The sequence below is a fragment of the Equus przewalskii genome, chromosome 1 (genome assembly GCF_037783145.1).
Source record: "Equus przewalskii isolate Varuska chromosome 1, EquPr2, whole genome shotgun sequence".
Classification (NCBI taxonomy): domain Eukaryota; kingdom Metazoa; phylum Chordata; class Mammalia; order Perissodactyla; family Equidae; genus Equus; species Equus przewalskii.
In genome coordinates, this window is record NC_091831.1 from 141,451,648 (window position 1) to 141,470,406 (window position 18,759).

Below are 18,759 nucleotides of genomic sequence, written 5' to 3' on the forward strand. Positions count from 1 at the left end.
TTCTTTCTGTCCTGCTAACTTTGGGCTTCATTTATTCCTCTTTTTCTGATTGCTTTGGGTATAAAGTTAGATTGTTTATTTGAGATTTTTCTTATTTCTTGAAGTAGGCCTGAATCAGTATGAACTTCCCTTTTAGAACTGGTTTTGCAGCATCCTATTGATTTTATTTTGTTGTGTTTTCATTTTCATTTGTCTCAAGGTAGTTTTTGATTTCTCCTTTGTTTTTTTCATTGACCCATTGGTTGTTCAGGAGCATGTTATTTAATCTTCACATATTCATGATTTTTTTCAGTTTTTTTTCTTTCTTGTGATTGATTTCCAGTTTCATACCATTGTGGTCTGAAAAGATGCTTTATGTGATTTCAGTCTTCCTAAATTTATTGGAACTTGTTTTGTGGCCTAACATATGAGCTGTCCTGGAGAGTATTCCATGTGCCCTTGAGAAGAATGTATACTCTGTTGCTTTTGGATGGAAGGTTCTGTATATCTCTTTTAAGTACATCTGGTCTAATGTGTTGTTTCAGGCTGATGTTTCCGTATTAATTCTCTGTCTGGATGATTCATTCATTGATGTAAGTTGGGTGGCACAGTCCTCTACTATTATTATATTGCTGTCAATTTTTACCTTTAGGTCTGTTAACATTTGCTTTATGTAGTTAGGTACTCCTATGTTGGGTGGATATTTACAAATGCTATATATCTCCTTGTTGGATTGACCTCTTTATCATTATGTAATGCCCATCTTTGTCTTTTATTACAGTCTTTGTTTTAAAGTCTATTTTGTCTGATATAAGTATAGCTACCCTGGCTTTCTTTTGGTTTCCATTTGCACTAAACATCTTTTTCCATCCCTTCATTTTCAATCTCGGTGTGTCCTTACATATGAAGAGAGTGTCTTGTAGGTAGCATATAGGTGGGTCTTGTTTTTTTGTCCATTCAGCCACTCTCTGTCTTTTGGATTGGAGAGTTTAGTCTATTTACATTTAAAGTAATTATAGATAGATATGTACTTATTGCCATTTTGTTCATTGTTTTCTGGCTGTTTTGTAGTTCCGCTCTGTTCCTTTGTTTTTCTCTTGCTCTCTTCCTTGGTGGTTTTACGACTTTGTTTAGTGTTATGTTTAGATTCCATTCTCATCATCTTTTGTATATCTACTCTAGGTTTTTGCTTTGTGGTTACCATGAGGCTCATATATATCAGCCTATGTATACACCACTCTATTTTAGGTTGATAGTAAGTTAAGTTTGAATGCATTCTAAAACTCTACATTTTTACTACTCCTATCCTATGTTTCATGCTTTTCATGTCACATTTTACATCCTTTTATTTCATGTATCCTTTAGCTAATTATTGTAGTTATAGTTATTTTTACTACTCTTGTCTTTTAACTGTTATGCTAGCTCTATAAGTGATTAGTCCACTACCTTTCTTATATATTTACCTTTCCCAGTGAGAGTTTTACTTCCATATGTTTTCCTGTTACTGATTAGTGCCCTTTCATTTCAGCTTAAAGAAGTCCCTTTAACATTTCTTGTAAGACTGGTTTAATGGTGGTGAACTCCTTTAGCTTTTCTTGGCTGGAAAACTCTTTATCTCTCCTTCAATTCTGATTGATAACCTTGCTGGGTAGAGTATTCTTGGTGGGCAGGTTTTTGCTTTCAGCACTTTGAATATATCATGCCCCTCTCTTCTGGCCTGCCAAATTTCTGCTGGAAAACCTGCTGATAGTCTTATGGAGGTTCCCTTGTATGTAACAAATTGTTTTTTTCTTGCTGCTTTTAAGATTTCCTCTTTATCTAAGTTCACATTTTAATTATAATGTGTCTTTGTGTGGATCTTTTTGGGTTCATCTTATTTGGAACTCTCTGCACTTCCCAGATCTGGATGTCTGTCTCCTTCCCTCAATAGGGAAGTTTTCAGCTATTATTTCCTCAAATGAATTTTCTGTCCCTTTCTCTCTCTTGGACCCCTATAACGTGAATGTTGTTCTGCTTGATCTCGTCCCGTAGGTCTCTTAAGCTATCTTTGCTTTTTAAAATTCTTTTTTCTTTTTGCTGTTCTGTTTGGGTAAGTTCCACGGTACTGTCTTCCAGGTCACTGATCCTTTCTTCTACTTCATCTAGCCTACTGTTGAACCCCTGTAGTGTATTTTTCAGTTTAGTTATTGTATTCTTCAGCTCTGTGACTTCTGTTTGGTACTTTTTTTATATTTTCTGTCTTTGTTGAAGTTCTGTCTGTGTTCATCCATTCTTCTCCCGAGATCAGTGAGCATCTTTATGACCACTGCTTTGAACTCTTTATCAGGTAAATTACTTATCTTTGTTTCATTAAGGTTTTTTTCTGGGGTTTTATTTTGTTCTTTTGTTTGGAACATATTCCTCTATTTCCTTATCTTGCTTGACTCTCTGTGTTTGCTTCCCTGTATTAAGTGAAGCATCTATCTCTCCTAGTCTTGAAGGAGCAGTCACAGGAAGACTTGGGGTGTGTCTCAGTCTGCTGTCTGTGCAGTGCTCTGGGGGTGATAGCCCACTAAGAACTGTCTCTCTGATTGTTTTATTCCTGTAGATCCCAGAAACACAGGTACCCCTGGCCACTAGAGCCAGGCTTTCAAGGGGTGTCCCCTGTGTGAACTGCATGCACTTACTGGTTTTGATGGGGCCATGGGGGAAGCACTGGGCAGGAGCAAACCTGCCCATCAGGTTTAGCAGGACAGGGCCACAGGAGAGTACAAGGGCTGGGCAAGTTGCATTAGCAAGGTAGAGGGAGAGTGCAAAAATGGTGCCTGCCAGCAATGGTGCTATCAAGGTAGAAGGAGAGTGCAAAAATGGTGTCCACCAGTGCTTCCATCCTCAGAGAGATTCCAACCGACCCTTGCCCCTCCAGCAATGTGTCTAAGATTAGCCAGTGAATCTTGACATATTGTCTAGGTTGTTTCAAACTGGATCCTCGGGCGAGTGAATCTGTGTGAGCCCTGTAAGAGCCAAGTCTCAGTTTTCTATAGCCCTATGAGTCCATTGGAGGTAAACCCCTTTGGTTTTCAAAGCCAGAAATTTTGGGGTTTCATCTCACTGATGCAAGTCCGAAGGGCTGGGGTGCCTGATGTAGAGCTTGAACATTTCACTCTTCAGAGAGAATCTTCATATTTGTGAGATCCCTCTTGCTCATGGGTCACCACATAAGGGTGGAGTTTTTGGCAAGCCTGCTTTTCTGCCTCTACTGCCTGTCTTGATGTGGCTTTTTTATCTTTTGTTGTGGAGGAGCTGTTCAGCTAGTTATCAGGTCTTTTTCAGAGGGACTCGTTCTATATGTAGCTGTAGATTTGGTGTGTGGGAGAGGAGGTGAGGTTAGGATCTTTTTACGCTGCCATGTTGCCCTGCCTCCCTAAGAAGTTTTTTAAAAACGAGTACTCAGGCACCCTTGTCATTGGCTGTCAGGGCAGTGATGCGTCACATGGCATGTAGTCTCTGGAGAACTGTACTGTTTACACATGAAAGAATCGGAGTAAAAAAGGCAGATAAGGTCTGAATATTATTTTGAAAATAGTTTTTCCTCACAGACCACCTGACAGTGATTCTAGCCCTCAGAGGTCCATGAACCTTTATTTAATATTATTTATTGTATTTATTATTTTAGATCTATTATTTATTGTAAAGTCTTAAGATAATACCTGAATCAAAGTTTTTAAAAATATACTCAGCTTTTGAGAAGTATTTGAAATTCTAAGTGTTGGTTAAATTATTCTACATGATTTTTACAAGGAACCCTTAAAGTATGGAAACACAGGCAAATATATGTAATTGTATCAAGGACATTGTCCATCAATTAAAAAAGTAATTTTCTGAAATGTTTACTCTAACATTTGAACAGAGTTAAGAAAATTTTCCATAGACAAAGACACATGTTTAAGGATGCTGCTTTGGTACTTATACAATTATAGATTTTGCAAAGGAAAACAAATAGCATGATATAGTAGAAAGAAAATGTTCATAATAACTTTTTAAGGAATATAAATTTCTATTAGAGCCTTTGTCTTTTCCCCATTTTTTTAACTTCCTGGAATTTACCTGTAAATGTATTTAGCAATTTAGTGAGAAATTCAGCCCCTTATATCAACTCTGCTTTTGTGTGTGTGTATGGATATAGGTATGTGTGTATCTGCATGTATTTCAAAACAGGGAAAGATGATTTACTCAACAGTCTTTTGGTAACTCGTAACAGATTTACGACCAGATGACTCTCATAATTAAAGTCTTACATTTTTGCCAAATTGATGTATTACCCTCCTTCTTTAGTCATAGACTCATTCTTGACCACAGGAAAAGTTGCTAGTTATAAGTCTCTCAACTGTATTGGTGCATACAAGCATGCGTGCCTGTGTTTATATGTAGCGCCTGAGGACTGAGGAGGTGGTGGGTGTACTGACTGGACAGCAGTTGACACCAACCAGCCTTCCTGCATATCTTCTCCTTTATCCCAAGATAGATAGGAGTTTGTTGGACATGGCAATTGGTATTTTGTATAAAATTTTCTAGTAATAGTACTGGCCATCAAACATTTATAGATTCCCGCTTCCTGCTGTGGCATTTGCATGGGACAGTGTGGGAAATTTAGAACAGAAGAATTAGAATCTGCTATGTGGGATAAGCTAGGGTACTTGAAGTCAGTGTAACTAATGTAGTATAATACAATGTGAAATACACCTGAAACCATAATTGCTGTTAGCCAATGGGATCTTTCTGAAATTTTATATCTCACTTTACCTCTTTCTCTTGCAATGTCCTGCAGGTAGAAACAGCTGTGCAAAATGCTCGTCATCGATGGCTGGAAGAAATGCCTGAGCTTGCAGAGTATAAAGCATGTGTCAGAGCAGAACAGAAGAAGTGGGAAGAACAGCAAGAGATCTCTGTGGCCAAACGGGTAAGAGCTCTCCTGGAAAGACGCTTCAGGAGGGCCTCTCTCCTGGCCTCTTCTCTCTTCTCCGTCCTGGGAATTTGGACCTTCTCGCAGTGATGTGGAAGGATTAGATACGACAATGCACGTTAATAAGCATTAGCTCAGGGCCTGACTGGTGGTGTCTGTTCTCATCATCATCAAATTGATGGGGGAGAGAGAATATAGTTTAGGGTCTTGAAACTCTTGTAATCAGGAAGATAACACTACCTGTGAAACTAAGTCCCATTCACTCCTTAGGGGATATTGAGAAAAGGTGTTTATCTGTTTATCATTAGCTATACAGTAGCCTTTCACATGCTTAAAGATTGTTTTCTGTGCTTTGTCAGTCATCTTATAACATATTCTCCTTGGTAAATAGCCAACTCTCTTTTTCAGAAATGTCATGTTCCTTGACTCAGAACATCAGATTTTATAACCGTTTGTATTCTCCCAACTTAATTTATTAGTATAAACCAATTCTAATCAAAATACCAATAAACTCAACCTACTTTTGAAATTTGACACAATAATTCTAAAATTTATTTGGAAAACTGAAAGGACTAGAAATGTTTTAAATGTTCTGGAAAAGAAATAGTAGTCCAGCCCTAACACATAATAGAATATGTTGGAAAGCAACAATTCAGAGAGAGCTGAGTCACAAAAATAGAATTCTTTTTTATTCACTACTCTACAGACTTCAGAGATAGGCCCAATTATGAATAAAAGCTTAATAAATTGTTTCAAAACAAGGGAATGAGGAATTATTCCATAATAAATAGTCTTATGATAGTCAGATGGCACTTTGGAAAAATTTTTACTCACTCCATACATCACAGTAAACTCTAGGTTCATTAAGAAATTAAACATTTTTAAATGAAAGTATAAAATAATTAAATTGAGTATTTCAGATCTGTATCATACTAACTCCATTTTGAGACAACAGACGCAGTAGCAAATATGGATAAAATATGTGCAAACATTTAAAACATTTTTGTTTTTGTAATAAAAACAAGAGTGAGGGGATAATAAAAAATAAGGAAAATGAATCAAATGGAAGAAACATTAATTCTAATGTATGATAAGGAAAACAATACAAATTTGTAAGAGAAACAAGAATCTATGGATAAGCACACCAAGGATATGAACAGATAGTCTCCATGAGAAGTCCAAATAGCAAACTTAAGGTGCAATTTTCTGCCATATATATAAATCCTTTCTTCTTAATTGTAATGCACAAAATATAGTAGATTGTAGTGTCAGGAATATACTACTCTCCTGATGTCAAAACTGTTTTGGAAAATACTGTGTGTAACAGACATTATAAATGATTTATATGTTGTATTCATAATCTTATTCCACAAATTACTTAAGGAAATAACTCAACATTAATAAAAAATCCATTTTATTATTTTTCTTTTTATCTAGTAGTACATACATGTTCTCTGTACTTTTTAGCACGTTGAAATATTTCAAAAGGAAATTTAAGAGGGAGAGGAGACAGTCTGGTGGTGTGCATGTGCCTCAGAGCTCAGAAGTCAAGAAGAAGAATAAAGTTGGGTAGACTATAGAAAATAAAATAGGCAGGAGATCTTTCCTTAAGAACACAAGGCCTGAATGTATGTGAATACAGAAACGTAGAACAGAGCACAGTGTGTTGCTTCTCAAACCTTAGCAGGTGTGAGAATCACCTGGAGGGTTTGTGAAAGCAGATTCCTGGGCTTTGCTCCTAGAGATTCTGATCTGATGGGTCTAGAGTAGTCCTGAGAATTTGGATTTCTACCAGGCTCCCAGTGATGTGACACTGCTGGTCTTTGATCCACACTTGGGTAGCACTATTCTAGATAATTATTCAGCCACAATACATACTGTTGATGTGTTGCAAATCCTTCCTATAAGCTGAAGGTGGTGGGCAAGGGGCCCGTTTCATAGCATTGGCTGGAGAGTTCTCGTAAGATTAGAGTGATCCATCATGGTCTGAGGAAATTTAAAGCCAGTTTCCAGAGTTCAGAAGTAGTCAGGTTGCTTCAGTGGTTCCTAAACTTTGCTGCACATTGAAAAAGTTTGAGGATCTTTAAAAAATACTGTTACTCCACTTCCACTCCCAGGTTTTATGTTTTATTTGGTACAGAGTGTGGCCTGGGCGTCAGGATTTTTAAAAGCTCCTCAGGTGTTTCTAATGTGTAGCAATGTTAGGAACCACTGAGGCGATCAGTGCTGTCAAATTCTCCTTGTAAAACTTCATGTGAGAGGATACACACTTTTGGTGGGGTTGGGTGGGTCATCCAAATTCCATGGGGTCTTCCACCTCCACCCAAGTCACCTGGTAATGATTTCCAGGCATCCATTGTGACATGACTGTTTTCCCTAAAAGCACTCTTTACACGTTTCACATCACTACTGGGTTATTCTGCTGGTAGCAAAATAATTATCCTGTGAATTCCTTTGTAAAGCTCATCTTAAATAGTGGGTTCCTTTAGTAAACGTAAAATACAATTCAAAATTTTTGATTTATGTGCAACTATTCAGGAACACATGTTGAATAAAGGTATATTACATGTGTTTAAGAATCTATATAGTTGAAGATATTTGCTGTAATTATATAGTAGCTGAAAATTTAGAAAGCAGATCCCCTATCTCAGCATCCGGAGCTTATGTAGAGTATTGATATATAGCAGTCACCACTGTATATACAGTATATATATATATATATATACACTATATATCAGCCTCTGGAGATGCCCTGTTCTTCTTTTAACTATTGTATCCTTGTGACTTCTTTGAATTCAGTCAGGGAATGTTAGAAGTAAAAGGCACTCTGGGTCATTATCCATTCCCTTCATTATATGGATGAAAACACCAAGTGTAAAGGAGAGTAAGTGACTTTTCTAAGGCCATGCAGCCAAAAGTAATAATGACCACATAACATTTATTGATTCCTTATCCCCCAGGCTCTAGGTCAAGTGCTTTAAGCGGATTATCTCCTTTTGTCCTTTAATCCTAAAAAACCTCTGTCAGGTGGGCATTGTACTTATCCTCATTTTATAGATGAGGAAACTGAGGCTCAAGGAAGTTAAGGAACGGGTCTGTCTGTGTCCCATGGCTGGTGGGTTAATTCTAGCAGTTGTTAAGCACTGTGCTGGGCTGCCTCTTCAATCAAAGGCAGGATTAGTGTTAGAACTCAGGTTTTTTGATTCCCTATTCCCTTTTGGTTATCTGTTGTTATTTTCTTTGATCTACTATTCTTGTTATGCTTTTATGAACAAAATTAGATTAATAAAAAAAGACTTTTTCTTTTTGGTATTGTCATTTAATGAACTGTTCTAACCTCTAAAATTACATTAAAATACAGTTATGTTTGCAGCAAGTTATTATGCAGGTGTGTGTTATATTCCTGAGTAATAGTAAGATTTCCTTATGAGGCTGCTTTTGCTTTATGTAAAAGATACCTCATTTGTTGGGGGCTTAGACAAAACTTGAGACTGCATGTGTATAAGAAAAACTAATGTGAATTATTTTCTAAAATTAGTTTGGGATGGTTGTATAATCGTATATATATACTTTTGGTCAGTTTAAGTTTCTAGTTCTCCATCAAGGAACTGATGTTTTGTTTTTTAAATAGCATAAGATATAAAATATTAGGTGATTTAAAATGAAGGAAAAGATCCTTAAGTACAATGTGAGTATACTTTAGGAACAATGTCTTATCTAAATTTACTTTCTCCTCTTAATTTTGATTTTAAGTCTCTTACTAAGTTCGCAAGTTAAGCCAAATAGTTACTTCAGTTTAATTTTTTTGTTAATGAGGAGAATCATGAAGAGTTTTAAATATACATTGTTGTGTCTTTTAGATATTGTTTGCTGTTTCTGAAGCTAAGGAGAAATGGAAAAGCGAGCTTGAAAATGTGAAGAAAAATGTCATCCCTGGAAAGGAATTGGAAGAGAAGATTCATTCTCTTCAGAGAGAGCTCGAGTTAAAGAACGAGGAAGTCCCTGTGGTTGTCAGGGCTGAGCTGGCAAAGGCCCGGAGTGAATGGAACAAAGAAAAGCAAGAAGAAATCCACAGAATTCAAGAACAAAATGAGCAAGATTACCGGCAATTTTTAGATGATCATCGAAATAAAATTAATGAGGTGCTTGCGGCAGCTAAAGAAGATTTTGTGAAACAAAAGACTGAACTCCTTCTTCAGAAGGAGACAGAGCTACAAACATGTCTAGAACAGAGTCGTAGAGAATGGACCATGCAGGAAGCCAGGCGGATTCAACTGGAAATCTCTCAGTATGAGGAAGACATCCTAACTGTACTTGAATTTCTCTTAAAGGATGCCCAAAAGGAGCATGTCAGTGGTTCAGAGAACAATCAACTTTTGGAACTCCTGTCAACTTGTTCTTCAAAATGGGTGTCTGTACAATATTTTGAAAAAGTAAAGGCCTGCATACAGAACACGTTTCAAGATATACTCTCCCTACTTGTAGAAAGCACCAACTCAGAATGGGAAAAGGTATGTTCCTGAGAAGTGAAAAGAGCTGTTATTAAACGCCAGAGATGGTTGTAGAAGTTACAGATGGCATTTTTGCCTTTCTTCATTTTATAGTTTAATAAAGATGTAAGATTGTGTTTTTACCAGTGGTTTAAAAAACTTTTTGTACCAAATCGAAAGGATTGCATTGTTTTTTGCCAAAAAAATTTTCCTTCTTCCTAGTGCCACAAGTATGAGGCAGAGCTTTTAGCCTCTAGACGTCTTTTTCCTAAAAAATATACACTATTCTTTGTAAGGGCCTGAGATTTCAGAAACTGAGTAACTCTCATTCCTATTTTTGTTTTTTGGGCATAATCACTTCAAGAAATATGCATTGTAATAAACTAGGGTTTCCTAAGAGCTCCTAAAGAATTTGGAAGCCTATTTCTTGCCCTCAAGGAATTTATATCTCATGTAGGCGAAAAATGCCAACTAAGTACAAAGAATGTTAATGTAGAAGCAGGCAAATGGATATATGGTTCACTCACACAAAACTCCGATGCCTAATTTTGTTGGTGTACTATACATGTGCATGTAGAAAGAATTAGTTGTATTCTTTTAGTTGTATAAGTACTCTCTGACACCAGCTTTCAGTTTGTGTGGAAGATCCATAAAACCAGAATCTTGCTACCTTATGATTAAATTAGGTATGCATGAAAACTCCAGAATGATATTCTAGGCATTGTGATTAGCCAATTTTGACATTTGGAATTAGAGGTAGGGAAAAAAATGTCAATATTATAAGGTTTGTTTGATAGAAGAGTTGAGACATAAGAGTTAAGTTTCATTAAGATGTTGTGATTAAAAATTTTCAAGGCCAGGATTTGGTTATTTGGTATTAATACCTCCTGGAAAGAACAATAAGCTAGGAAAAAAGTCTGAGTTCCAGTCCCACACTTGGGGATAACTAGCTTATTACGTTGAGTAGTCATATATTATAGTTGCTTATCTGAAAAAGAAAAAATAACCCCCTGGCCTGTCTAATTCCTCGAGTTTTGGTGGGATACGAATGACACAGCTTGGCCTCTCTGCGTCCTGCGTGTGAAACGTTACAGAATTTTAGAGGCAGAGGGACTGAGACATGGTCTACCCCATCCCAGTTCACCCCCATTGATATTTTTTATTCTTGATTTCACACAGATGTGACTACTTAATAGTTGCTTTCAATGTAAAAATAACTGGGCAAGATTGTTTCCCATGAATACTGCTTGTAATCGTTTATTGAGAATTTTTGAAAAAAATAGATAATTAAAATAAAAATTATTATTTGTAGCAGTTTTTAAGGATGAGAAGTGATAGGAAAATCATGTTATACACTTTCAAGTTTGCTTACCTGAAAAGGAATGTCAGTTTGCCAGGAAAATCAAGAAAATACATCTTTCTCCTACTATTAATATATAATCAACCCTGGGGTCTTTTTATAGGGCTTATCATTGTGCAAGCAGTGTCAGATCAGCTGTATGAGTCAATGTGGCTCACATGTCTATGAAGACAGAATTACATAATTTGCCTAAGAATTTAGATTTGTGCAACTTCTGTTGGGTGGGATCAGATACCGTTCCTGAGAAAAGGGTGGCTTTGAAATGCCTTATCCAGCATTTGTCGTAGGAGAATACTTGACCTTCTGCCATTTTAGAGCTCACTTATCTCAGGACCTCAAGGTAAAGCAATGATTATTGTAAAGCAGTGATTATAAGTTATAATATAGGTGCCATAAATGTGAAGAGCTATGAATTATTTGTAGTTTTTAGAACTGTTCGTGAAAATTCAAATAGGAAAAAATGATCCATAGATATAAAACAAGTCCTCATTAAAATAACTTAGATGATCAAAAGTTTTTTTAAATGGAGAGGATGCAATGAATTAAAGATGGAGTTTCCAAGAAAATGAATGTTTATGAAAATATGTGAATGCAGCAGTTTATAATGGATAAAAGAAAACAGAAGTATAAATTGGAGCAAAATTTTCAGACATTTAAGGATGTCTTCTGTTTTTGCTTAACCACCAAAATCAAGTTAAAAGTAAGACAAAAAGGTGGCTGTCCCACCTTTTTTGTCATCTTGACTTTTCCCCAGTTTTGAGTAGAAACTGGAAACACTGGCTACCTTAGGGTTCAACTTTTATTATTCCTTTTGACCTCAACCTCATATCCTCTTGATTGTCTGGAGTTTGCATTTTCTCTGTATCTGCTGACCTCTGCTTCTGTTGGACATTGTAGGAAAGTTTCTTGACAGTCAGTTAAATGAATTTCTCATAATCAAAATCAAGTCTTCTAGAATCAAGTGTATGTCATGTGTTTTAAGTAATTAAACAAGGCAGCTTTCTCCACATCGCCTGTTCTGGTTCCTAGGAGTTTAGTAGTCCAAAATCTGAAAATATTGCCTTAAAAGAATGTCTGACCATTAATGAATTTAGTAGCTATATTGCTGGAACAGGGGCTAGAACACAGAAAGTGTTCAATGAATGTTAGTGAAGAAATGGTCTCGTGCAAGATATTTAATTTAAGTGAGCCTCAATTTCTCTTTTTAACATTGGAATTCAACTGGCCTTCCTTACTAAGTGATGGTATATGTCAAAGTATTTAGAAACATACTATATAAATTAATTTCTTTTTTTTTATTATTGTTGTTACTTTCCATTCATGGCAGGCAAAAAGTTGGTATTATAGTTTCTAATGAATTTGACCCCTGCTGCAATGAAAATGTTCTGGATTTTCCAGAACAATTCTCATTTCACATAGTCTCTCCTGTGGTTTGACCACATAAACCATTAAAATATCTTAAATTCATGTGTGTGTGTGTATGTGTACACATGCAAACTATGTCTTCTGTTTGTCTCATAGCTGGCCCACCAGTCCTCTGCCAGATAATGCTGTAATTTGGCAAATATGGTCATAGGAGACTAGTTCATAATAATGACAGTATTCCTGTAACACCCTAAGAAAAATATTGGTGATAGTTTAGGCAAGATTTTTTTCAGGCAATGTTTTCTTTTATATTTTTAATGTTAGCATTTTAAATAGAGAATTGTGTAAAGATTTTAATTAGGTATTAACTATGAAGATAATCTATTTCAGACAAATATGGCCAAGATCTCTGAGGATCCTGCTCCAGGGGTGACTGTCAGGGGAGACCCCAGTGTCCCTGCAGTCCTTCCTGCACCCACTTCTGGATACCACGCTCAGCCCCTGGCCTTGCAGGAAACAGAAGCAGAAGCTGGTAATGGGATTTTATTCCTCTTGATCTTTGTAACATCCATAATGCAGTTCCAGACGGTTGCTTTGAGGATAAAAGGAAAGCAAAGATGTGTCCAGTTTTTATAAGGGAACAAATCTGTGATATTACTCCTACTTAATGTATGTCCTCTGCCTGGTTTCTTTTTGCATTTAGAAGACAGAGTGGCTCTAGGCCCTCTTACTTCTGTCTTCATGACTTCTCTCCATTCATAAATGATTCTTATTGTAAGGGGAATAATGAGAATTCTGTAAAGCACTCATGTTTTTATTACCTGACTTTATTGAGAAATCAAGGGTTTCACATAAGAGAATTGCCAAATAACTGAGACCTTTTCATTCCCATTACTAAAGCTTATTTCAACCGTTTTTTATGGAAATCTTTCTGAAGTGTATTAGGTTTTCTGATATATTTGTGAGTTTCTTGAGGGCAGGGACAGTGTTTTTATCTCTTCCTCTCCAACACATGGCAGAGTGAATGACACCTAGTTTGTGTTCCTTGAATATTTGATGAATGAATAGTTTAACTTAATGACTTAGAGTTGTCATTATGAAAAATAGTGATTGTCTTGTACTATGGCCCCTTGAGGTATTAAGAGCTCACTGAGAACTATCGGGCTTCTGTTGCCTCTTCGCTGGCATTTCTGAAGCGGTAATTGGCATGTCTTTTATTGCCTCCAATCCTCTTTTAGGATATTGGCCCCTTGTATCCTGCTTCTTCCCTCCACATACAAACACATACACGCTCTGTTTCTTTTCTGCTGTCTCCATTGTAACCTGGAAAAGAACTAAGAATTACCAAAGCAGATCATAACTGCTGAGTCAGTAACCTTAGTTTCCACACGTCTCTAATTCAGCAAGCAGCACTACCAGAATTCTAGAGAACTCTGCCTTTCCTAAGAAGTCAGTTGATGGTTATTTTTCTCCTTGTCCATAGACCCTTTTCCTTTACTTCTAGGTGCTAGACGGTTGAATATCTATTGCCAATGATGTACCTGGTAATACTACCTTAATTTGTATTTTGCTTCTTTCTTTTCAATGTCATTTTATGTCTATTGTTATATCTGGAATAACCTGACAATTACTTTTTTAATTTGTGAAATGGGTAGAAAGAAGTTTTAGATATAATTTGGCCTTGGGAAGTCCTATCAATATGAAAGAAATTAGTTTTGACTTAAGACAAATCAGACTATAAAAGGATTTGTTTTTCTTTCTTCAATCATTTTTCCCTAAAAGCAAACACGTTAAATTCTTTAGAAAGGATTAAATTATCCGAAAGATATATTAAGTGATAAGTCCTTTACAATCCTGCCACCAGAGAATACCACTGTTAGTTGTTTGGTTATATTCTCCCAATATCTTATAATTTTTAAAAAATAATTTAAGCATTAATTATGAAATACTTGATACATGCAAAGAATACATATAATGCACATATAAGTTATGAAGCCTAACAACCAGGAATGCACTATATGACTTAAAAATAGAACATCGCCAATATTGTTGAAGATCCTCGTGTGCTATACCACAGTTTCATCCCTGTAAATTCCCTGCAATCTGAGGTAACAAATATTCTGATATTTAAAAATTACTCTTTTGCTTTTCTTTATGTTTTGACCAAATATATATATTCTCAAAAAGCTGTTGCTTTATTTTGTTTGTCGTCTAACATTATAAAAATGGTTTAATACTCATTATAGTCTTTGTAACTTGCTTTTTTCCACTTAATATCAAACTTCCAAGATTTGTCTCTATTAATGCATATAGCTCTAATTCATTCCTTTTCATTGCTGTATAGTAACCCATTGTATGAACATACTATAATTTATCTATTCTCTTGTCAGTGAGCATTTCACTGGTTTCTAGTTTTACAACAGTATCTTAAATGAAAAATATGAATGCCATGTATGGTACCAGTGTGATGCTTCATTAATCCTTTGATGCTCATGAACATAGATGGCACTATTTAAATGAAACTCAAAAGTCAGGAGAGAGTTAAGAATAATTTTGCTGGACCAATGATTTTACATCAACATTTTGGATATTGGCCTCTGAGTCTGTGCCAGTTTATATTCCTACTTTATTATATCGATTTTGTTAATAGTAATAATCTACTTTTTGTATCATTTTTATATATTACTTAAATTTTATAAATTCTATATATTACTAATAGCAATAGCTATTACTTATTGTATATTTGTTCTATGCCAGGTACTGTGCTGAACAATTTTTATACATTTATACCTCCTGACAGTTTTAAATCTTTTTTCACTTGGAGACAATTTCAAACTTACAGAAAAGTTGCAAAAATAAAAATAATTGCAAAGAACACTCCTATACCTTTTACCTGGATACATCTATTGATAACATTTTACCTTATTTTGTGCTCTTCTGTTTGTATGTGCATGTGAACATTTCATTTTTTTCCTGAACCATTTGATGATGTTATATTCGTTGTGCTCTTTTACCCCTAAATATGTCAGTGTGTATTTTCCAAAGATAGGAATTTTTGTTGTATAACTTTCATACAGTAAATTTCACATTAGATGAAAATGTATCAATCTATTGTCTGTATTCTAATTTTCAATTGACCCAATACTGTCTTTTACAGCATTTTTTCCCCTACAGAAAGGGCATTTGTCTGGGGTCAGGTATTACGTTTAGATGTCATGTCTCTTTACTCTCCTTTCCTCTGGAATATTTCCACAGCCTCTCTTTACCTTTTACGGCACTGACATACTTGAGAGACATATTCTCTGCTCTCTCCAACACTACCTTTCCCCTGGCTTTTAATAGAACTGTCCTCATTTTGAGTTTCTTTCTTCCTGATTAGATTCAGGGTGTGTTTTCTTGGCTGGAACACCGCACAGGTGACATGTTATCACATGTGGAAGTGCACGATACCCATTTGTCTTTTATTGGGGAGTTTATTGAGCACCTGGTCAAAGTGGTGTCCAGTTTCTTCACTGTATAATTACTGGGTTTTTTTCCCTCTTGAAACTAATAAGCAGTCTGTGGGGAGACACCTTTGAGACCATGAAAATGTCCTTCTCCTCATTAAAACTTTCCCTGTATTTACCAGTCGTTGATGATACTTCTCTGATCCACTCTTTACTATGGTGGTTGCAACATCAGAATTTTTCCAACTTCAGACCTCCCTCCACTTCTACCCGTTGGCACTTGGCATGTTGTTATAATCAAGAATCTTCCCCTCTAGTTTGTCTGTGTAGTTATTTATTTATCTGTCTGTTTATGTATCTGTTTGTCCATCTGTCTAAGTACCTACCAACTTACCCACCCATCCATCTCATTATCAGTAGAATTATTGTTCTGACTCATGGGTTTCTGTTTTTTTCAATACTTTATAATTCGTTATTATACTTAATTGGTGTTCAAATTGTCCCAGATTCAGCTAGTGTAGCCTCTTCAAACTGGCTCCTATGTCCTTGTGATTTGCCTGTAATTTCGAGTAATTTCTTACTTTCTGGCATAGCAAAATATTCTAGTTTCATCTTGTATATCCCCTGTCTCAATAATGGAGTCAGCCATTTCTTGACGATTCCTGGTTTTTTATAGTAGTGAATGATATTCAATACTAACATCTGAGCATTATGTTTCATAGCAATTTTTTAAATAGATGATATTATTCAATTTTATGTATTAAAAAACTTAAGTCTCAGAGAGTTTAAGTAATACACTCTGAGTCACACAGCCAATTAATAGTGGAAACAGGACTTAAACCCAAGTCTTTCTCTCTCAGGTGTCATTCTCTTTTCAGTTACACTGTAGCCTTTAGTCATGTCACTTGGTTTCTTTCCTCTCTTCCTTCCGTCCTTTCTTTCTTTTTGGTAGTTCTTGATCTGAATTGATATAAAAGTTTGCTGTCATTTAATTTTTGCAGATAAGAAAAAGACCCTTGAAATTAAAGATTCATACTGTGGACACTGCTTCCAAGAACTTGAAAAGACAAAGCAGGAATGTCAAGATCTGAAAAGAAAACTGGAGAAATGCTGTAGGCATCTTCAGCATTTAGAAAGGAAGCACAAAGCTGTAGTGGAAAAAATTGGAGGTTAGCATTTGAAGTAGCACAGCTACCACTGTAAATCCCTTTGATCCTTGTGGAAAGTTTCAAATGTGGCATTTTAATTAATGTGGGCACTGATTCTCTTTGGGGATTAATGTAAACTAATTTGGACCTTGTTTTTCTTAACCAAAAATTGTTACTCAACTCAAAAGAGGCAAATTGGAGCTCTGATTAAAAGGTCACATTCTTTTCTTCCTTTTTTGATTAAACAGATATTGAGTGCTCAATATGTATCAAGCAGCGTTCTAGGCACTGGGGAGGTAGCGGTGAATATATCAGACAGAATTCCAGTTCTGATGGAGATGTACAAGACTCTGTTCCCTTTCTTCACGAAGCTTGTCATCATGTGAGGAGAACTAAAAACAGATTAATAAATAATTGTAGCATCAAGTGCTACTGGCATATGTTTGTGTAAACTTGGAAGAAAAGATGTTAAGTAGCATCAAGTGCTACTGGCATATGTTTGTGTAAACTTGGAAGAAAGGATGTTAAGGATGTTCTGGATGTCTCTTCCAGAACAGACTGGAAGGAGGCCAGACCAGACCCATATGCCGTGAACAAAGGCATATGGGTCTGGTCTGGCCTCCTTCCAGTCTGTTCTTCACAATGCTCAAGGGAGAGTTATCTGGAAGGGGTATCTTCTGCCGGTTCCTCTTCCTCCTATTAGAGTTAAGGAAGGCTGGGCTAAGCCTTCAAAGATGACAGCGTTTGCCGAAGAGACCAGCATTCTAGGCAGAGGGAGAAGACGTGAACAAAGGCATATGGGTCTGGTCTGGCCTCCTTCCAGTCTGTTCTTCACAATGCTCAAGGGAGAGTTATCTGGAAGGGGTATCTTCTGCCGGTTCCTCTTTCTCCTCTGAAAAAGGGAAGGGTGGGTGCTCCCTCTTACCTTCACTATTCACTTATATCCCGTGCTCTATAGTCCTTACATTTGAAATATTTCAAATGCCTGAACTGGTCAGGAACTTTCTTTTGCTGCTGGACCTTGCATACAATGTTGTGACTCCGTCCTACACTTCACCCTCTCATTCCCATGTTGGCCCAACTCTTCTCATCCTTTACAACGCAACTGAGAAGAGGCCTTATCTGCAGAACGTTCCTTGGTTTTCCTGTCTGAGTTAGATGGGCTGCTTCTGTGTGGCCCCATGGTACATGGCTCCTCCTCTATTACTATTCTGTATTTAGTTTTTTAGTTACTTGCTTGATATCCTTTCCAACCTATAAGTTCCCTGAGAATAAGGAATATATCTTATCTTGTTCATCGTTGTAGTCATGGTGTCCACTACACACCAGACAATAATAAATGAATGAAGGACTGAATGCAAGGGTCCCAAATAATTGCATCATGCAGAAAAGACCAGGTGAATAGGCTCACTTTTTTCCTACATTCACATCTATCACTTGCCTGGACAATAGTCACCTCCTGACTCTTTCTGCTTCTAATCTTGCCCCTCCAGTCTGTTCTCCATCAGGCTACAAGAGTGACCTTTCAAAAGTGTAAATTGGATCAGGACACTGTTTTGTTTAAAGCCCTTCAGTGGCTTGTGTGGCCCTCACTATGAAATACAAACACTTAATTTAACGTAGTTTAAGAAACCTTTCATGATCCAGCATCTGCCAGCCCCTCAACATCGTCTTCCCCCAGCCTTCTTATTCTCTCATAGAGAATTATTCTCTTATTCTCTCATTCTCTTTTCTCTGGACCTCTTTTCATCTCTCCCTTTACCAGGATGTGTCTTTCCATTGACTGGACCGTTCCATCCTAGTCCAGTCCACATTGCCTGGCTGACTCCTGCTCATCTCTCCCCCAGTATGTTACTTTTCAGGGGGTTTCCTAACCACCCCAGACTGGACTAGGTTCTTCTGTTAGATATTCCCCACAGCTCTTAGGATTTTTTTTTTTTTTTAGATTGGCACCTGAGCTAACATCTGTTGCGAATCTTCTCTCTCTTTTTTTTTTCTTCCTTCTCCCCCGCAAATCTCCCCAGGACAT

The 18,759-nt window shown here is 36.6% G+C and overlaps 1 protein-coding gene across 11 annotated transcripts in view; it reads left to right on the plus strand.

Moving 5' to 3' along the window:
* The window catches only part of CEP152 (centrosomal protein 152), a 92,680-nt gene that overhangs the window by 64,590 nt on the left and 9,331 nt on the right, over positions 1–18,759 (plus strand). For 7 of the 11 annotated variants that reach the window (XM_070624457.1, XM_070624480.1, XM_070624445.1 and 4 more), the window contains exons 19-22: positions 4,787–4,918; positions 8,782–9,432; positions 12,527–12,668; positions 16,584–16,751. In XM_070624457.1, coding sequence (XP_070480558.1) covers positions 4,787–4,918; positions 8,782–9,432; positions 12,527–12,668; positions 16,584–16,751 — 1,093 coding nt within the window. The remainder of the gene's footprint in view (positions 1–4,786; positions 4,919–8,781; positions 9,433–12,526; positions 12,669–16,583; positions 16,752–18,759) is intronic. The other 4 variants (XM_070624497.1, XM_070624486.1, XM_070624509.1 and 1 more) reach the window with 1 other exon arrangement.